This window comes from Ictalurus punctatus, chromosome 8 (assembly GCF_001660625.3).
Source record: "Ictalurus punctatus breed USDA103 chromosome 8, Coco_2.0, whole genome shotgun sequence".
Classification (NCBI taxonomy): Eukaryota; Metazoa; Chordata; class Actinopteri; order Siluriformes; family Ictaluridae; genus Ictalurus; species Ictalurus punctatus.
Window position 1 is genome coordinate 22406328 of NC_030423.2, and position 19562 is coordinate 22425889.

General features: G+C 41.5%; 1 protein-coding gene across 3 annotated transcripts in view; it reads left to right on the top strand.

Moving 5' to 3' along the window:
* Positions 1–19026, top strand: part of met (MET proto-oncogene, receptor tyrosine kinase) — a 61892-nt gene extending 42866 nt beyond the window's left edge. For 2 of the 3 annotated variants that reach the window (XM_017474323.3, XM_017474322.3), the window contains exons 13-22: positions 492–638; positions 2670–2826; positions 3123–3263; positions 3628–3861; positions 8167–8247; positions 10729–10910; positions 11056–11165; positions 12093–12258; positions 14854–14990; positions 17381–19026. In XM_017474323.3, coding sequence (XP_017329812.1) covers positions 492–638; positions 2670–2826; positions 3123–3263; positions 3628–3861; positions 8167–8247; positions 10729–10910; positions 11056–11165; positions 12093–12258; positions 14854–14990; positions 17381–17591 — 1566 coding nt within the window. In that variant the 3' untranslated portion in view covers positions 17592–19026. The remainder of the gene's footprint in view (positions 1–491; positions 639–2669; positions 2827–3122; positions 3264–3627; positions 3862–8166; positions 8248–10728; positions 10911–11055; positions 11166–12092; positions 12259–14853; positions 14991–17380) is intronic. The other variant, XM_017474324.3, reaches the window with a different exon arrangement.
* The last annotated feature ends 536 nt before the right edge of the window (positions 19027–19562 follow it).

Consider the following 19562-nt stretch of genomic DNA (forward strand, 5'->3'; position numbering starts at 1 on the left):
GTATGTCATAGTCATGCACGAGCCTCTCAGTTCGCTGTTGGAAAGAGCTCAAATATGCAGAATGTGCTGGAAAAGCAAAGAATGTGCAGGACCTGGAGGATTTTTCTGAAGAACAGTGGGCAGTTTAACTGCTCAGGACAAACAAGGGACTCGTGAAACGAACAAGTATCACAAACCATAAAAACAGTCGTTGATCATCACATTATTGTGTCTTGTGGATTATATGTAAACATATATCTGTTAAGTGAAATAGCTTGTGCAGGGCAGTACTAAATAAAACACAAAATGCAATTTTTATGACCCCTCTTACTAAAAAAAAAAAAAAAAAACTGAACATTTTGCAGATTCTGCAAGGCGTATGTAAACTTATGACCTCGTGTATGCATTCATACAAAGCAAGCTTCACTACAGGAAACGGTGTTCTAATTGAATTACTTATTTATGCATTCATGATGAATTCTGTGTTTTTATCTCTTATTCTGTGCACGCAGGTTCCTCGTGTGGATGTGGAAGCGGTGAAGGGAGAGGTGTTGCGAGTGTCGAATCGCTCCTGTGAGAGCGTAACTCTGGTGGGAAACACACTGGAGTGCACGGTGCCCTCCGAACTCCAGACCTCCACCAGAGAGCTCGAGGTGGAGGTGAGAGAAGCTCGAAACCGCCGATTCTCTCCTCTTTATCGCCGTTCGCTCGGTTTCACACTCCGATGGGGCCAGATTGGCTCGATCATATTTTTCAGAGCGGGATATTAGATATTAATTTTCCCTCCACGGCTGCTTCATTGTTGTTTTATGAACCCCGAACGCAATGCTGATAAGACGGCTTGTATTTCCTCTCCATGCACACAAACAGCATGGCTCTTCAGGCCGCAGACGATCTGATACGATGCTGAGCGGAGACTGGACGCTCAGTGAGTGTCAGTGTGACATCGGGCTCTAATCTGACCCCATCTCAACACAGTGTGAGAAAACGCACGTCTCGGCCTAAACTCAATAACCGTCTCGCCTCTAATCCAATTTCCTGTCCTGCTTGCAAGCGTGCATGCTTTCTGACCACTTCAAATTATTTCTGAGTGAATGAATGCTTCCTCTTCATATGGGCGAGTAGATAAATGATGCTCAGCTGCTCAAAATCTACGAGTCAGATTTTCTCCTACTGTAACAGCATGTACGAAGTCAATGACGAAGTGGTGTGATAAAGCAGACTTACCTGTTACCACTGCTACCAACCCGAAGTTGATTATTTCCCTATGACAGCGCATCCTGAAGTGTTTCATTCCTCTTTATACCGCAGCGAATTGCTAACGAGTGCAGTTTTTTAAAACCACAAGGTGTTAGAGGCATCAGGTTGTCCATTTGAGATTCACGTTAAGTGTGATATTATCTCAGAACAGGATTTTATATTTAGAATGATCACTATGATAACAAGCAGATAAACTGATCAGATTTTAGAAACAGGGTAAAGGTCACAGCAAGGCCGAATGCGCAAACTAGTTTTTCTTTAATAGCTTACTTCCTGTTCGAAGTATATCTTAAGCGTATTTCTGGTATACGGATTAGTAAAAAGAAGATCTAGACTTCTGCGGTGGCGGAGGCATCCCCATCGACACCATTGGAATCGAGTTCTACCAGTTGTATATACCTGTTGTATAACGTCTGCAAAACGAGTTAGTTCTAACGTTATAGCAGCTATAAACTTGGTGTCGTTCCCTCACCATCCTCTCTTGTTTTCTCTCTCCCTCTCTCTTCAAGTTAAAAAGACAAAAAAAAAAAAAAAAAAACGCAGCTTGTCATGTTATCGAGAAACCGCAAAGAAGCGTAAACTCGTCTGTCCTGAAACTGTCTGAAAACTTAAAGCTACATCTTCACCTCTGACACTGGAGACTCCTTCCGTAAACGTTAAATAAAATGTGTTTTCATTCGTTTATGTGGAGCATCCACTATACAACTTCCTAACAGTGAATGAGCTGTTATTATGGAAACGCTAACGTGTTGGATTATTATATAATAATATAAGCCTGTGATTTGCATCTGGACTACTGTCAGAGCTGCTGTTACAGCAAATTAGCCAACAATCAGAGATAAGAATCCAACAGCGCTGTGGGATAAGTTGTATTAACGCATGAATTCAAGTGGGTTTGGAGTATGGAGAAGGTTTAAATATACAGACTGCGGCTCTGCAGGATTAGAGTTTAAGCACTGGCTGTAACTGCCAAGGTAAAGTGTATCAGATTTATGGCGGTGAATGTACACCACACTTATCTTTATTCTCAAGCGCTTTCTTACCTCTTATACCTCTTATCCGCTGTTCGGTCCACTTCATCATTTACATATACAACTTCACTAAAAATAGCTAACGTGCGAGGCATTTGACATAGCTCTGCATTTAAAAGCATGACGTTTAAATGGTTAGGTCTTCTTGGATTGTATACCTTGACGTTCAAGTTGTAAATTCACATTTTTTTCCTTTTAAAACAGAGACATTAACAGTGCTTAGGAAGCAAAATGCATAACCAGGGTACGTAGCTAAGGAAAGAGGTGGAGTCGGAGTGCGGAGAAAAGATACATGACGGTCAAGCTGTAACGTCGGGGATGTCTTTTTTTTTATGGCATAGTTTATTGCAAACTTGTCTGTATGCATGTGTCGATGATTGTGCGCGTGTGTATTTGCAGTGGATGCAGGCCTCGTCCTCGGTCAGCCTGGGCCGCGTGGTTTTGGCGCAGGAGCAGGACTACAAGCCGCTGATCGCCGGCGTGGTGTGCGTGTCCATCCTGCTGCTCTTAATGCTCGCGCTCTTCGCCTGGATCAAGAAGAAGAAGCACATCGATGGTGCGTATTGGCGCAATCGTTTGCGCTTCTCTTCGCAACTGGCCGTGTTTGAGATCCGGTTCGGTTCTGGATGAGAACACGTTGTTTAATAGGGAGACCCGAGAGAGAGAGAGAGAGAGAGAGAGAGAGAGAGAAGAGAGAAGCATCAGTTGCTGGGTTGCGCTAGACTGATAATGCAGGAGCACATGGGGAAGCGGTCTGTCCTCGTTTTCTTTAAAAAAAAAAAACTGTCTCCTCTCTCTCTCTGTCTCTCTCTCTCTGTCTCTCTCTCTCTCTCTCTCTCTATCTGCGTGTAGATTTAGCTGAGGGGATGGTTTGGTATGACGGCCGCGCTCACATTCCACACTTGGACATGCTGGCAAACGCGAGGAGTGTCAGTCCCACTAACGAATTGGTGTCTCACGAGTCTCTGGACTATAGAACCACTTTGCTTGAGGGTACGTTTTGCTGCCTTTTGCTGCTTCCTGCTCAAAATAAAACTTTTTTTTTTTTTTTTGCATCATGTTGCTCCAGCAGGGATCCTTCTACAGCTCAGCAGAGAAACTTTTATCCTCTCCCTACTCCTCCACCTCCTTCTCCTCTTTGCATGCTCCCTTGCTCTCATTTCTCCAAGGAGTAAAAACTCTCTCTTTCAGCCACTCATCCATTAAAAAAAAAGCCAGGTCTCGAGTTTCACCCCTTCTCCCTTTGTAGTTGTTGTAATTACCTGACCTCTTAGACAACTCAGCTCATTTAGCTGACCCTTGTAGTCTTAAGCTTTAGCAAGCCAGTGATTGACCTCTCGACTTTCTGACCCCGCAGACCAGAGCTTGCCGATGTCTCCGAACGAGTCGTGTCGTCCTCCCCCGTACGTCCACGCACACGTGGACCTGTCCTCCATGCTGGGGGCGGAAGGAGACCTGTCTTCTCCCCTCCTGCCCGGTTCCGCACCTGTGGACCTGAGTAACCTCCACCCTGAGCTCCTGAAAGAGGTGCAGCACGTCGTCATCGCCAGGGAAGACCTGCTCTTACACGTTAATGAGATTATCGGAAGAGGTGAGACGACACGCTAAAGATTTTCAACAGTCTAGCATATACTCTGGCACTGAATAAGTCATATGATTAATGCATAAAGTTTGCATCCCCACGGTGTTGAAGTCACAAAAATACAATTCTAAGGAAAGCAATGCAATACTTAAGAAATATCTGCACCCTTAATAAAAGATATTGCATAAAATAAACATTATACATAATAATTTGAGTAGAATTTAAAAAATTAGAACGAAATCATTCTCACTAGAGCTTTTTTTTTTTTTTTTTTTTTTTTAAATATTAGTATTTTCTGTGCAAAATATCTTCCAAAATTATCGACACCCCTAAGAGACATTTATTTTGAATCAGTGTAAACAAACAAGTCATTCTTGGGTTTTATTATTTTTTTTTATTTGCTCACAGTGCAAGAACTCTGTTGTTGCCTTTAATTATGGCCTGTTTCCCAGAGGTATAAATATGATGTTGCATACATGGAAAAAAAAAACAAAAAACAACAACAACAAGAAGAAAAAACTTTCAACACAAAAGAGAAAGGTGGTTGATGACCTCACAAATCAGGTAGTGGATGAAAAAAAAAGTAAACAGATGAAAAAATAAATATCCATGAAGCACAATTATGGCCATAAGAAAAAGTTTCACATGTCTGCAACAGTGAAAACAAATCAATTTTCTTTCTACAATTTTATCTTTTTTAATTTTATATTATTTTACATTTAAAATATGAGCGGCTGTGGCTCAGGCAGTAGAACGTGTTGTCCACTAATCGTAGGGTTGGCGGTTCGATTCCCGGCCCACGTGACTCCACATACCCAGGTGTTTCCTTGGGCAAGACACTGAACCCCAAGTTGCTCCCGATGACAAGATAGCACCTTGCATGGCAGCTCTGCTACCCTTGGTGTGTGTGTGTGAATGGATGAATGAGACACAGTGTAAAGCGCTTTGGATAAAAGCACTATATAAGTGCAGACCATTTATCAAATGATCAATATTGTTTGATCATTTGTGTTCCCGAAGGAATATAAATGAAACCTAATACACCAAATGTCCCTTTGCAGTCGCTATAGATTATCATAAGGCTACTCAGAGGTTCTTTGCTGTATTTTCTGCATTAACACAGTAACAATTTTCCACATTTAGCGCTTTAAACTCCCGACTGATGTCTGCGGTATGAAACCGTATAACCTAAATGAATGGTACATAAATTGTGCACTTTCACGCACACTGATTTTAAAAGGCGCTTTTAAGGAATTTGAAGCCAATAAAAAATAAAAAAAAAAACGTGTCGAATTGGGGCGACACTGCAGGACGTCTGCATGCTAAATCACCCCTTTAGCCATCGTGCTGTAAAGAGGGGGGGGGGGGGGGGGTGAACTCAGTGAGATCAAATTTACTGTAGGGTTCTCGTTCCCATTCTCAGCGTTGCCCTGAATTCCCGAAAACCCACTGCAACCCCTCTGGGAAAGCCCAGCTCTGTGTGTGTGTACGTGTGTGTGTGTGTTTGCATGCGGTTGAGTAAGTTTTAGTACAGCATGAGTGTGGGGGTGCTCGGTGTGGTGATTTGTTCCCGTTTTAAATTCCCGTCTCATTGTTGGGCTGTCTCGAGGCTCCGTGTGGTAATCTGATTCAGCTGCCATCTGGGGCAGACGTGATAGCAGCTCAGAGGGCAGATTACGCTCTTCCACACACCAGTATTTTACCACAAACACACACCAACCTCAAAAAGCACACCGCGGCCCCACCTTTCTCACTGGCCACTCAATAGCTGCGTTTACATGGACAACAATAATCCACTCTTAACCCGATTAAGACCGTACTTTGATTAAGAAACTACCATGTAAACAGCAATTTTTACTTACCTTAATCTAATTAAGGTCATACTCGAAATAAGCTCTAATCGAATTAAGACATGTGGAGTACTCCTGTTTTAGTCGCATCATGGACGTGTATTACAGACATGTAAACACCTTAATCACATTATGAGCGTCGTGTGAGAGTTTTCACCGCATTTGGACATGCGACAGGACACGATCACACACGGCAGTGCTCGACATTTTATGGCGAACAAGAGTTCGGCTGCGTCCCAAACCGCGTACTTGCCTACTATAGGCCTATAGTGGGGAAAAATACATGTATCTCGGCTACTATATAGACGGTAAGTACGCGGTTTGAGACGCAGCCCACGACTTCAAGCAGTTGTCTATTAGCACGTACAGCATGACAAATAATTAACTGTACGTAAAGCGTTCGTAAAATTTTTTTAAAATAAAAACACCCAAAACTGTATACGGTACCATAACGAAGACGAACTGTATGTTGATACGTGAAATTCTGGAGGGACGTCGGACGGCGTGGCGCGGTGACGTAATGACGCGGGCTGTTAATCGAATTATGTTCTATAACATGTAAAACGGGAACATGACAGGAGTATTCTAAAAGTGACTGATGTAAACACCTTAATCACATTATTATCTTAATCAGAGTGAGGTCAATAATTAGATTACTGCTGTCCATGTAAATGTAGTTACTGCGTAGTTTGGGTTAGAGAAAGCTCTTCCATGTGAAACCCGAGATGTGACAAAACATCATGAGATACCACAGCACCCTAGTACGTGAACAGTAAAGTCGCTTTTACATATGATCAGATGTTTCGTTCGTTTGAACAGAACCTTGATGTGTGGTTCTTTAGGCAGATGAGAACACAGGAATCACACTCAGGTCCCAGAGGGTCTCAGTTGTGCCTTTCAGTGAACTCTAATGAATGAATCGTCTCTGAGTCGACTCTGAATCGACTCAGCTGCCGGACGTCAATCAAACAGCCATGTGTTTTGGTTAGCAGCATTGGTTTTTTGATTTTTATAGCTACAAGCTGCTAAACTGAGCCAAAGGACAGAGCTGTAGCTCTGCAGAAGTTCCACGAGGTCTGAAGATTTGGACAGTTGAACGAACAGAGAGAGAGAGAGAGAGAGAGAGAGAGAGAGAGAGAGAGAGAGAGAGAGAGAGAGAGAACACCAGATATGACACACAAAATGTGCTCCATGTTCTCCTTGCTCGAGTGATTTTTGTGATTTCTACTCGTACATACAGTTTAATTATGTGCAGTGTGAAAGAAAACCAAATAGTAAATGACCCAGTCAGTTTCATTGTGACTCAGACTCCACAAAAGGACTAATGCGTGTGAAGAGTTTTCTCTAACATACCTGCGTCATCTAAAGTAGTGTTTCTCAATCCTGGTCATGAAGGACCACCGCTTTCTGCCAAAACTCAAACTCGCCTGATTCGTCTTTCAGCTAAGCGACAAGCCTGAACCAGATCAAATTGGGTGAGTTAGAAACAGGAGATTGAGAAACACTGCTCTGTATTAATCCACTGACAGTTTACTCGCGCTGACTTAGTTTACATAGCAGGGCAAATCTGATTTCATTCTCAGGCGAAATGTCAAGGCGCATAGCGATAAAAAATGCGTATAGTAAATACATCAAATTGAATCTGAAATTGTTTAAAAATGTGATTTGGCTTCTTAAATGCACTGGAAAATGGATTTTTGTAGAGAGTGAGACACTTTGGAATCCCGACACTGCTTCTATTAAAGAATTCGTGCTGATAGAGAAATGACATTAAGCCAGAGACATTAATCGGGTGGAAACAGCGACAACATGAAGGATTGTGGGTAGCTGAGAAGTTTCATTTATTGATCCAGGCTCAGGTAGTCTTCTCACTGGACCTGCCTTCATGCTGGTATTTGTTCAGCAATGTTGTTTTAGTCACAAATTGTTCAGAAAAACATTTAAAAAGAAAGAAAGAACAATAAATCGGATTTGACTGGTCAAACCGAGTTTCCGACGTTAAACGGATTTGAAACCACGAATAGATTTTGCTCGAGTCTGAGTGTTTTTTTTTTTTTTCAAAGCAGAAAGTCGTCGTTGTTTTTTTTTTTTTTTACATTTTTTATTCAGAGCCAAAATTCTTTACCTCTCGATCAAGTGTACTAACAAAGCCGTAAAACACGGAGCAGTCGTATAGTAACACTGTTTAACCCCGGAGCACATTGCATGCACATTGCATATTTTCCCATACTGGAAATTTCCTCTCAGATGGCGAGACAGAGAGAGAAATGGAGGGAATGGAGGAAACAGGAATATTCCCACCGCATTGTTGCGCTGTCCGCACTGCGGGCAGCTTTGGGGATTCCTCATTGTTCGGCACTGTGAAAAGCTGAACGAAATAAACGGCCGTAAACACGGCGCAGGACCTCTGATAGATTGATGCACTAAAGCTTACTTTTTGTTTTCCCCTCTTTGTGAACGGCAGGACACTTCGGCTGTGTTTTCCACGGGACTCTTCTAGAGCCAGACGGCCAGAAGCAGCACTGCGCAGTCAAGTCTCTAAACCGTGAGTGTGTGTATGACAACGTACGAGTGTGTCCTGTTTAACAGTAAATTATATTCATGCAGATGTTCACAACTGTAATACACCACAGCACTGGATTCCGGTAATGATGAACTTTCTAGAACAGCGGCTCAGGGTTATATTAACGCGCTCGTTCTACAGTAACGCGTTATCGTTTCTATAGCAACAGCTCGTTCACAGAGACTTGTAAAGCAGAAGATCGTCGATATGGTGAAGTTTCCCATTAGGAGATGTTTATTGAACGTTTATGGAGGGAGTCTCCAGTGTCAGCGCTTTGTAACAGTCCGAGGTAACGCTATAGCTTTTATCCACGTGTCTTTTTTTTTTTAATCGTGTGCTCGAGATCCTGTTCTCTCTTCCTGTCTCTCATGTTCATCGAGCGATGTGACGTGAGGGTAATCTATTACAGGTCTCTTTTAGGATGTCTGCGTGAGCATTAAGATGATAATAACGATGACGAATGATCCGTCTAGTGGCCGTATCACATTAGAGTCGCCTCTAATCACGTAACATGTCGTCCTGAGACCTTTTGAGATTTATGACCTGCTCGCCGAGCTCGTTTCTCCTCGCCGCCGTTTGTTTTCACCATCAAGCCGATTTCAACGCATTTTATTTTGTATACAGTCTGAGTTTCATTGTTGAGAAATGTGCTGTCAGGTTTTGCCACTATAATGCTTTTCATTCCACTTCAATTGACTGCCATTATTTACAGCATTAGTTAACACAAACAAATCATGAACTTAACAAATTAATTCATTGATGTTCGGTGAACTATCAATGTTTTGCAACGTGCTGTGATGAAATGTTTTGCTAATGTATGTGGAGCTATTTAAGTAATTGATTGAGCTGATAGTCAAAGCAGGAATTAGTACCTACTTATTATGTTACTTTGTTAAGGTTACTTATGGATGTACAGTATACCGTATACTTTTTTTTTTTCATTAATAGCCCATCTCAAAGTGTTTTATTCCCTCGTATACTAGAAATTTGCTAAATATTTAACTTTGTATTAATTAATGAACAATACATTATACATTCTATCCATTTATAGTCACATGTATAATGTTGTGGAATGTCTGTGAAACGAGTTAGCCCCTGTTGTCACTTATGTTATGGCAGCCATAAAAACAGTCGTTCCCTCACCAGCCTCTCTTTTTTGTCACTCTCTTGAAGTTATTAAAACCACAAAGCATAAACTGTAAGCGCTGAACACTGACACTGGAGATGTTCAATAAAAACCATTCATGTTAGTTACCGGAGCCCTGATGAAAAGCATGACTATGATTGTTTAGCATTCTGACGGTTTTATCCAGTCCGTAATGGGACGAATGATACATTTCTGAATTGTATTCGAAATTCCAGGTGTTCAGTCAGGTGTAGCATGTGTGGCTGTGAAGCTCCAATATAAAGTCGGTTTCCTCAAACATTAATCCAGCCCTACACCCGACACCTACTGTGTGAACACCGGTCCTGCTCTTTGCGCTCTTTCTACTTTCCTAGCAAATCTCTGCTGTTTTCTGCTCCCAGTGAGACACTAAACAGCTGTTTAATCTTCTCTAAATGTGAAAGCTCCACAAACCAGATTAAAGAGGAGACGGGGGAAAGGGGGCAGCCCCAGAGAGAGATGCAGAGTGCATCCGGTAATGGCTGGCTCATGTTACACTAGATTAAGTCTCATCTCTGAAACAGCTCCTCTCCAGGGTGACGTATCGAACTGTGTGTGAGCACTGAAGGCATTTTCGAGTGAATGTAGTTCAGCTGATGGTTTTGTGGAAAAATAAAAAAAAAACGTGGTTAGCGGACGACGGAGGTTAGCGGATAATATCAAACAGACGTTTAACCCTCTAAACAACAAGCGCATTTCTATTCAAATCACATTCTGAGACTTTTTTTTTTTTTAATGAACTCCTGTCTTGAAAATGTAGAATCTCTAAGTGTCCTTCAGTTGTCTCTCTAGGGGGTTTGTAGAACCCTATGTAGAATCCTACAACAGTGTTTCTCTATAAGAAATGGGTCCATGTTGAACCTTTTCAGGAGACTAAGAACAATTGATTATCCAATAAACCTTTAAAAATGCACCAGGACAGTTTAGCTTAAGGTTGTAGGAATTAAAAAGATAATGGTGACCAGTAATTTGAAGTTTGTGCCACACAATAACCCAGTTAATACATTAGAAAAAAAGGTTGGTTAAGGATTCATTGGATAATTAATGGTTCTTAGTTTCCAGATAAGCATTGGAGCCCTTTCTGATAGGAAAACCCAACTGTTTGGATGAGCGGGAAATTTGTACACAAGGTAGATTTATGCCATAAAATCCACAGATGATTTCATCTTATCTGTTCTAAAAAAAATATTCTAACTTATGTTCAAATAAAATTATTCTGAGTGCTAAAATACACACATTATTGTGCTTTTCTACATCCTAAAAGCCAAAAACGAAGTTGTGTTGTGTCCTGACTGCAGGTATCACAGATATCGAAGAGGTGTCACAGTTCCTGAAGGAAGGAATCATCATGAAGGACTTCAGCCATGCAAATGTGCTGTCTCTGCTGGGAATCTGCCTGCCCAGTGAAGGTTCTCCTCTGGTGGTGCTGCCTTACATGAAGCACGGAGATCTGCGCAACTTCATCCGAGACGAGAGTCACGTACGTTCGGCCAGGCTGTCAGCGTTCACACAGCGTAGCCATCTCAGCCATCTATCACAGTCCTGTTCTGTGACTAAAATCTCTTTCCAGGTTGTGGTGTTTGTTTCCAAGTGAAAGGTTATTGTTTTTTTTTTTCCCTCAGCAGAACCCCACGGTGAAGGATCTCATGGGCTTCGGCTTGCAGGTTGCTAAAGGCATGGAGTATCTCGCCAGCAAGAAGTTTGTACACCGAGATCTCGCAGCCAGGAACTGCATGTAATTATAAACTATAACATTAATATTGTATCGCAATGCATTATTTACTCGCCTCCGAGTCCAGCATCAGCTCGGCTTATTCAAATAAATAAATAAATAAATACATATAGAAGGCATGCTGCAAGGGAAAAAGATTGTGAAAAAATATGAGCTGTGTGGAAACATTTCAGTTTGTATGAAGGACATTGGACTAGCGATTTGGGTTTGAACCCCCCTGAAATATTTACCAGTTCCAAATGCTTATCAGTGGTTGGTTAACATAACACACACATGCCGTACACTGCAGCTGATGATACATACCATTTATGAACATCATTATAGTGTAATTATTTCACAAATATTTTATTTCTATATATAATGTAATTTCGCAGTAACTGCGCTATACTGAGGTTCATAAAAGGTCAAACTTCCCCAAACATCAAATTGAAACGCTTACTCCCTTAGTTTTATTGGCTACCGGCTATTAAGGCTATTAAGCTATTAAGAAACAGGATTAATCATAAACACGTATTTCCCCCCCTGTTTCGTTTCAAGACAAAACAAAACAGGAGAAACAGAAGTGTAGATCTGGTTTTATAAGATACTATCATCGTTCTCCTTTATTACCAGGATCTTATTTTAATCATTGTCAGAGCAACTGTCACACAGGTATTTTATGGCGATGTTATTATGGTAGCTCGTGGCTTAAATGATTAAATAACATGTCTGTGCCCTCGCTGTGTCTACTGTCTGGCATCCACCCAAAATACGATTGTGTCTGGCTTATCAATTTAACGATACAGATCATGTGATGATTTTACTAAGTACATTCACTTACATTTAGAAACTCTGTAGATTACAATCATATCATTTAGCTGAGAGTTATACCACAGTTTGTATAGTGTTTTTATATAACGTACTCTGCTTTGCGTGTGTTCTGTCCTGTAGGCTGGATGAGAGTTACACAGTGAAGGTGGCTGACTTTGGCCTGGCCAGAGACGTGTACGATAAGGAATACTACAGCGTGCACAACAAGAGCGGAGTCAAGCTGCCTGTGAAATGGATGGCTTTAGAAAGCCTGCAGACTCACAAGTTCACCACCAAGTCTGATGTCGTGAGTGATTTACTCATATATCTATACACATTTAATCACTGACAGTGATTACACCCATATGTGCTTGGTGAACATATCATTTCAGATGTATTCCCTCTTTGCTGTTATAATGCACTCCACTCTTCTGGGAAGGATTTCCACTAGATTTTGGGGCGTCGCTATGGGGATTTGTGTTTATTCAAGACCTACAAGAGCATTGGTTGAGATCAATCAATCAGGTCAACCTGATGTTGGGTGAGGAGGCTCCAGGTCCAGTTCATCCCAAAGATATTCACTGGAATATCCCAAACACTTCATGGAGCTCGCTTTGTGCACAGGGGCATCGTCATGCTGGAATAGGTTCAGGCCTCTTAGTTCCAGTGAAGCATACAAAGCATACAAATTCTATACAATTGTTTGCTTCCAACTTTGTAGCAACAGTTTTTTGAAGAACCGCATATGGGTGTGATGGGCAGGACATACTTTTGGCCGTATATAGTGTATGTGATGAAAGCCTAGTGTACATACGTTGAGACACGAAGAAATGACGGCGATCTGGACATATTCTCAATTAATCATCAAAGCAAAGCAAACTTTGAAGTAACATTACCTTTACCACCCCAAAGTTGATTCTTTTCCGATAATAGAATGTTAACAAGTTTAAATTTATTTAAGAAGGACATTCATTTAGAATTACATTCAATAAAACAATTTTAGTTCCTTTTCTCACTGGCCTCTCTTTCTTTCGCTCTCTCTCGAGTTAATAGGACAAAAAAAAAAGACCTGCAATGTGTCATGTTACTGAGAAACCGCAAATCGTGAACTCCTCAGTCCTGAAAACGTTCCATGGAGACTCCTTCCATACATTAAATGTTGAATAAACGTCTCCTCACAGAAAACCTCACCATATCGATCATAACACGTATTGTTAACATCTGTTTATGCGGATCATCCACTGTACAAGTCCCTGTAAATGACCTGTTACTATAGAAACGATAACACGTTAGACTGAGCGCTGTTGTAGAAAATTATTCAGCACCTTCCGACCAATCAGAATGGAGAATTCACACAGCAAAATCACCAGTGTTGATTTAACACCCACAGTGTTCAATTCACACCCTACAGTGTTTACATAAATCCATTGGACTCATATAAATACTCTGGGTGTTAATTCAACACTAGGGATTTAACTGTGCAGCAGCACAGTGGTATAAGACAAATAATAACGATGTATGATGGTTTGCGCTTATTTACTTTTACAAAACAGTATAGTAATAATTGAAATGACGATGTTATGAAGTCTTACAGACAGAGAAGAATGCGAAATGATAAGCAATGAAGAAGTGGGAAGCAGCAGTGTAGCTGAACTGACGAGCAAAGCTACCCTTCACTGAGTCTGTTCACTGATTATGTACACTTCATTCACTTTTATCCGGCATATCCATCTATGAGTCAGCGAACAAGCCATATAGTGGGTTGGGCATTAAAATATAATCCTCAAAAGACTTGGGAATTAAGTTTATTGAGTGCACCTGGATTTCAATCGCAAACATGAATACACGAACGTAAAGCTTATTAATTACAGTTTACCTAGCTTCGGCTGTTTACACAGAACTTAATATTTCCCCCAGATCTTAAACTGTACTTACACGTGTACATGCATGTCAGCTATTGCGATGTCATGTCATGAATCATACACTGGTGTCTAAGCAGTGTGTAGCTTTGGGAAAAAGAAAAGAAAAAACACAGGATGTGATTTGTACTGACTTATGACTTATATCTCTTGGTACCATGTTGGTGTCTATGCTACCTTCTGTAGCGACCAATCAGACGCTCTCCAGAATACATTTGTCCCGTCCCTTGCCTAAACAAACTGGGCTGGATAGATAAATCGCTCTACAGTAGCAGCTAGTTCAAATCAAACGTTTGTGCAGCTTCCTGTATGTTATTCCCCTTCCAGACAATCCAGTTGTGTTGATGATGGCTGAATGTGTGCGCTCATTTTCCCTCCTAAATCTTCATCTTGGCTCAAACATGTAGAGACCATGATTGAGTCCGTGATGATGTCTATGCTGTGACATGCAGTTTAATATACAGCATATGTGTGTGTGTATGACATGGCAAGTAAACTTTTGGACGTATCACAAACATGTCAGTTTGTGTATGTAGTCATGATGCAGTTATATTTTCCAAAAAAAACAGCAGTCTGTCCCCCCCCTCTCCTGGCACTACACTAATGCTAATTCACATTTCCATGGAGAAGAGGTAAAGACCTGCTGTGGGCTGCTAACAAACAAGCCACGCCACAGAAATAATCCGAACCAGAGCGTCTATGCTGTTATTTAGCCGCTTTGCTAAGCCAGCGTCGAGTTGGGGTTCAGTTCGGAGAAAGGTTTGGCGTGTCTCGAACGCTATTTGCTGTTGAAAATCACTCGAGAAATCAGTCACGCTCCCTCCCTGGTTTCCTGTTTCAAAAGGAAACGCATCAACGTCCAACAACGGATCACAGCGCTCAAACCGTTTTGTGCCTTGAATGATCATTTGTGTAATGTTTTGAACAAACACTGATGATTCGAATCGCAGCTTTACTTTGTTCCTGTGCTTTATTCTTCGTAGTGGTCATTTGGGGTGCTGCTATGGGAACTGATGACCCGAGGAGCCCCGCCCTACTCCGACGTCAACTCCTTTGACATCACGGTTTTCCTCCTGCAAGGACGAAGACTGCTGCAGCCGGAGTTCTGCCCTGATGCCCTGTGAGCATGCACGCACACGCACATACACACACACACACACACACACACACACACACACACACACACACTATAGAGGGAGGAAAGCATGCCTCGGTGCTCTCATTAGCTCTATACGAGAGCGCAAAAACAAAGAGGCTTTGTTGAACGCCTTTTGAGTCAGTGACCTGGTAGCAACTCATCAGAAGCCTCAGCCAACTCAGCTCCACATGACTACTGGAGCTTATCTCGCGCGCCCTACACAGTTCTGAGCGGTCTCTCTCTCTCTCACACACACACACACACACCCACACACACACACAGTACGACTCCCACAGCAGGCACCACTGGCTCTGTGAGTAACAGATACACTCATGCTCAGCACCCCGTAGATACGAGCAGACTTGATCAGCACCTTTCCATATAATAACACTGTCTCATATATGAACAAACATCTCCTCCCATCTGGAGCTGCAGAATGATCTAATCCAGTCAAGCAGAAACATAGTCCACCTCGTCCTCGTCCTCCTCGTCCTTGTCCTCCTCCTCCTCGTCTAGCTCTACTCAGCAGATTAATGCTGCACAAAGCAACAATAAGTGAATTGTTTGCACAAAACAAACAACCTGTTTAGTACGTTTTAGCGCTAGAACAATAGATTATCCCCTCGGACGTTGAATCCTGGGTTGTGATTGGTCAGAAGCTGCAAATCACAGGGTTATATTCATGGACGTTTATTTAACATTTATGGAAGGAGTCTCCAGTGTCAGGGCTTTTTTAACACTTAGAGGATTTTATGTGTTGTCGTTTCTCGTTTTGTGTGTGTGTGTTTATTGCTGCTATAATGGAAGAGAGAAGAGGAACTAACTTGTCTCATGGACATTCCACAACATTAAATGTGACTATAAATGGATAAAAAGTACATGTCGTTCTTTACTAAATAAAAAAAGTAATCTTTCGGATATAACTGTTGTATGAAACACTTCGGGACGTGCTGTTAACCGCAACTAAGCTTAGCGTCCAGCTTCACAACATCACCGTGTTGTTGTTTTATATATATTAATATAATAGCACAACGCGGAGTGTTTTATTCCCTCCGTATACACTTAACGGGAGTTTGTAATGTGGTCGTAATATATAAGAGCCTGCTACTATACTGCATTTGACCCCACATGTGGAAGCATTTCCAATTTGCATATTTATGCAATCTGGATTTCTTGATAAACGTTAAAGCCTTTTTTTGTATTCTTTTTTGTTATTATTGACTTGTTCATGTTAAAGCATGTTACTCATCAGTAAGCAGCTTCAGTGAAAATAAGCATTAAAAGGTGTGTAGGCTTACTGTAAAGTGGAGTTTAACGTGTTTACGTCAAGTAAGCACTAGATACTAACATATTGTACATGGAGGATATAATATCGATATTCAGATGTTCCGTTACGCCTTTCTGAGAGATCGTGGATATCGTGATATCTTTGTATACGTTTATATATATATATATATATATATATATATATATATATATATATATATATATATATATACATTTCATTACAAACTGAGCAGAAAACTTATCTTTCAAATTTGAGATTTAACTTCTTTTTTTTTTTTCTTTTCAGTGTTCAAGCGCACCTATTATGGTTTTGAAACGTGCCTAATTTTGTTTTAAATCTCTCATACAATAGATTTACATGCATTCGAGGTCAAAAAACACGTTAATGTGCTCATCATTTAAACTGCAGCATTAGCCTTTTTCCCCAGTGTCAAAAACGACTCGTTAAATGATCCGTTCTAAATGATTCATTCTAAACTCCTCCTTTCAGAGAGCATACTCTGCTCTGATTGGTCGGATGTCTCAGTCTGTTGTGATTGGTCTACCGCTATCGAAAAGGAAACGCCCACTACCATAACGAGTTTCAGCTCAGTCTGTTAGCGAGCAGCCGATGAAGACCAGAGGCGGGTTTTTTTTTGTTACAAACCTACGTGGATTAGTACAGGAAGTAAAGTCTGGAATCACTAACGTCTCGCTTCAGCTGTTCAGAATCGATTCCTTCTTTTATGAGTCAATAACTCCGTTTGTCGTGCGCTTTGAACTTTGCAGACTTTTTTACATTCTCAAACATCTCGATAACACACTAAATGAAAGGTAATACCTGAAAAAACATAATAGGTGCACTTTAAATATTTTTGAAATAAAAATGATGTTTTGTTTAGTTTTATGCAACACTACTTTATTGCTGATATTTTGTGAGCAGCGTACATATTGTGATACGTGATATCATCTAACCATACAAACGAGGTTATGAATCGTGATATATGTTCGTCATATCATCCAACCCTGCTATACAGAACATGGTTTACGTTTACGATACGCTCAGAATGGAATGTGAAACGTCCGTCCTCTCTTCTTCCTCTCAGCTACAACGTGATGATTGAGTGCTGGCACCCCAAACCCGAGCGGCGCCCCACCTTCTCCGAGCTCGTCTCGCGCATCTCAGCCATCTTCTCCAGCTTCAGCGGAGAGCACTACATCCTCCTGAACACCACCTACGTCAACATCGACAAGATGACGCCCTACCCTTCTCTCATCTCGTCCCAGAGCCAGCTGGACCGGGACTGCTGCACCTGAGAGCGGAGATGAAATACACACACACGCACGCACACACACACACACACACACACAGGAGGAGGAGGAAGGAAGGTAGGAAAGCTTTCCAGGACCTCTATAAAGGGAGGAATCTGATTGTCTTTATCACTGTAGATAGAGTAGATCTCTCTGCACCAGGAGGAGGTTTCATCTCTCAGAGCCGCTGATATGAACTCGATTCGAGAGACTGACAGACGCAGAGCAGCTCTCAAGACGTCGTCTCTCACTCAGAAGAGCCGGCAGACGCTATTCAAAACTGTGAACAGGAGTCCAAGAACATCTGCACACTACTCGCAGGGTTTTTTTATCAACTCCACTGGTTCCGAATGAAACATTTGAAGTGAAGCATTGATGTGACGTACACTGTGCATTGCTGATCCAGGATCAGTTCTTGTCTATATATACTGTATATATTTATATAAATATATATATTGCTGAACAGAATGGATTCTGGATGGATCCAGCGTCCGACTGACCTGAGAACAGCAGGACGGGACTCTCTCAGCAGAACACTGGATGTGAAATGACACGTGATGAATCTGTAAATGGAAAAGTATTGTTGTTTTTATTTAGGGATGCATCGATAACATTGCTGGTATCAAGTATCGTATGATTCTGATATCAGGTATGATACCAAGCAGCAGCGTCTTCCACCAATACAAGAAACCTGATAAGAGATAAATAAAATGTTCCGTGACCTCCCTGATTGATTAACAGTAAGTAGGCTGCTCTTTTTTTCTTTTTTTTAAATCAATTTCAATATCGCCGAGTCGTAGAAAACGTCGTACTCGTAGTAGCTCTGAAAAAAATGGTATCGATGCAGACCTAGTTGTATTTCCTTTCTTTCCACCTGTACAAATATTCACACACTATGGAATATATAAGCTTGTACAACTCTCACCAAACACAATCTCATTTGTTAAAGAAATCCTGATGATTATTTTCACAATTTTTTTAAAGTCAGCGTGAAATGTTCTCAGTGACGTATGAATGTAAGTTAGAGTTCCACTGAGCGGTGTAAATAGTGTCCGTTTCTCGTGTCTGACCTGCTGTGTGATTATTGTATGTGTATGTATATATATCCATCCATCCATCTTCTATACCGCTTATCCTACAGGGTCGCGGGGAACCTGGAGTTTATCCCAGGGAGCATCAGGCACAAGGTGGGGTACACCCTGGACGGGGAGTCTGTCCATCACAGGGCACAATCACACACACACATTCATTTATATATGACTTAATACAGATTTCTGTATTGTATCATAAAGGACTTTTATTGATTGGTGTAAAATGTTCTTCACTGTATATTGTACCAGGCATGACTCTCACTCGCAGTGGTCACCCTGTATGAATAAGGTACAGATAATATCTTGGTTTTTTCCTCGTGACTTTGTTAAATAAAGTTCCATCATCAGCGCATCTGTGCAGAATCAATACTGAACAATAAGTACTCCTCGTGGATTCTTCTAGTGAAAGTGACCTTTTAGCCTCTCTAGTACAAATGTTTCATTGTTCCCCATCCATTCTATCATCGGCTCTCTCGGCTGACTGTGACCTTTTATTTACCCTTGGTGGACTTGACCTTCGACCCTCTGTCGTCTAGACAGGTGCTTCAGTTTCCTTTTAAGATTTCCCACCGACACAGAAAGCTGATGTTCCTGTCTGTCACATGAAAATATGCCGTAGCTCTCAATTCAGCGATCATCAGGAAGGGGCTGCTCGTGTCAGAAACATCCGTATCATGTGACCTGATCTATTAGAATACTGAAGTAAGCATCAGTTGCACGACGTCTCCTCTGTTATTCAACACTGATTCATAAAGAGAGAAAAGTACTGAAGGACGACGTCATGAGACGAGAATCACTCAGCAGCTTAATAAATCTGTGAAACAGCTCGGGCTCTGGGCCATACACACGTCGTCGATAGGCAGCTCGGGCAAAAACAATAACCGTA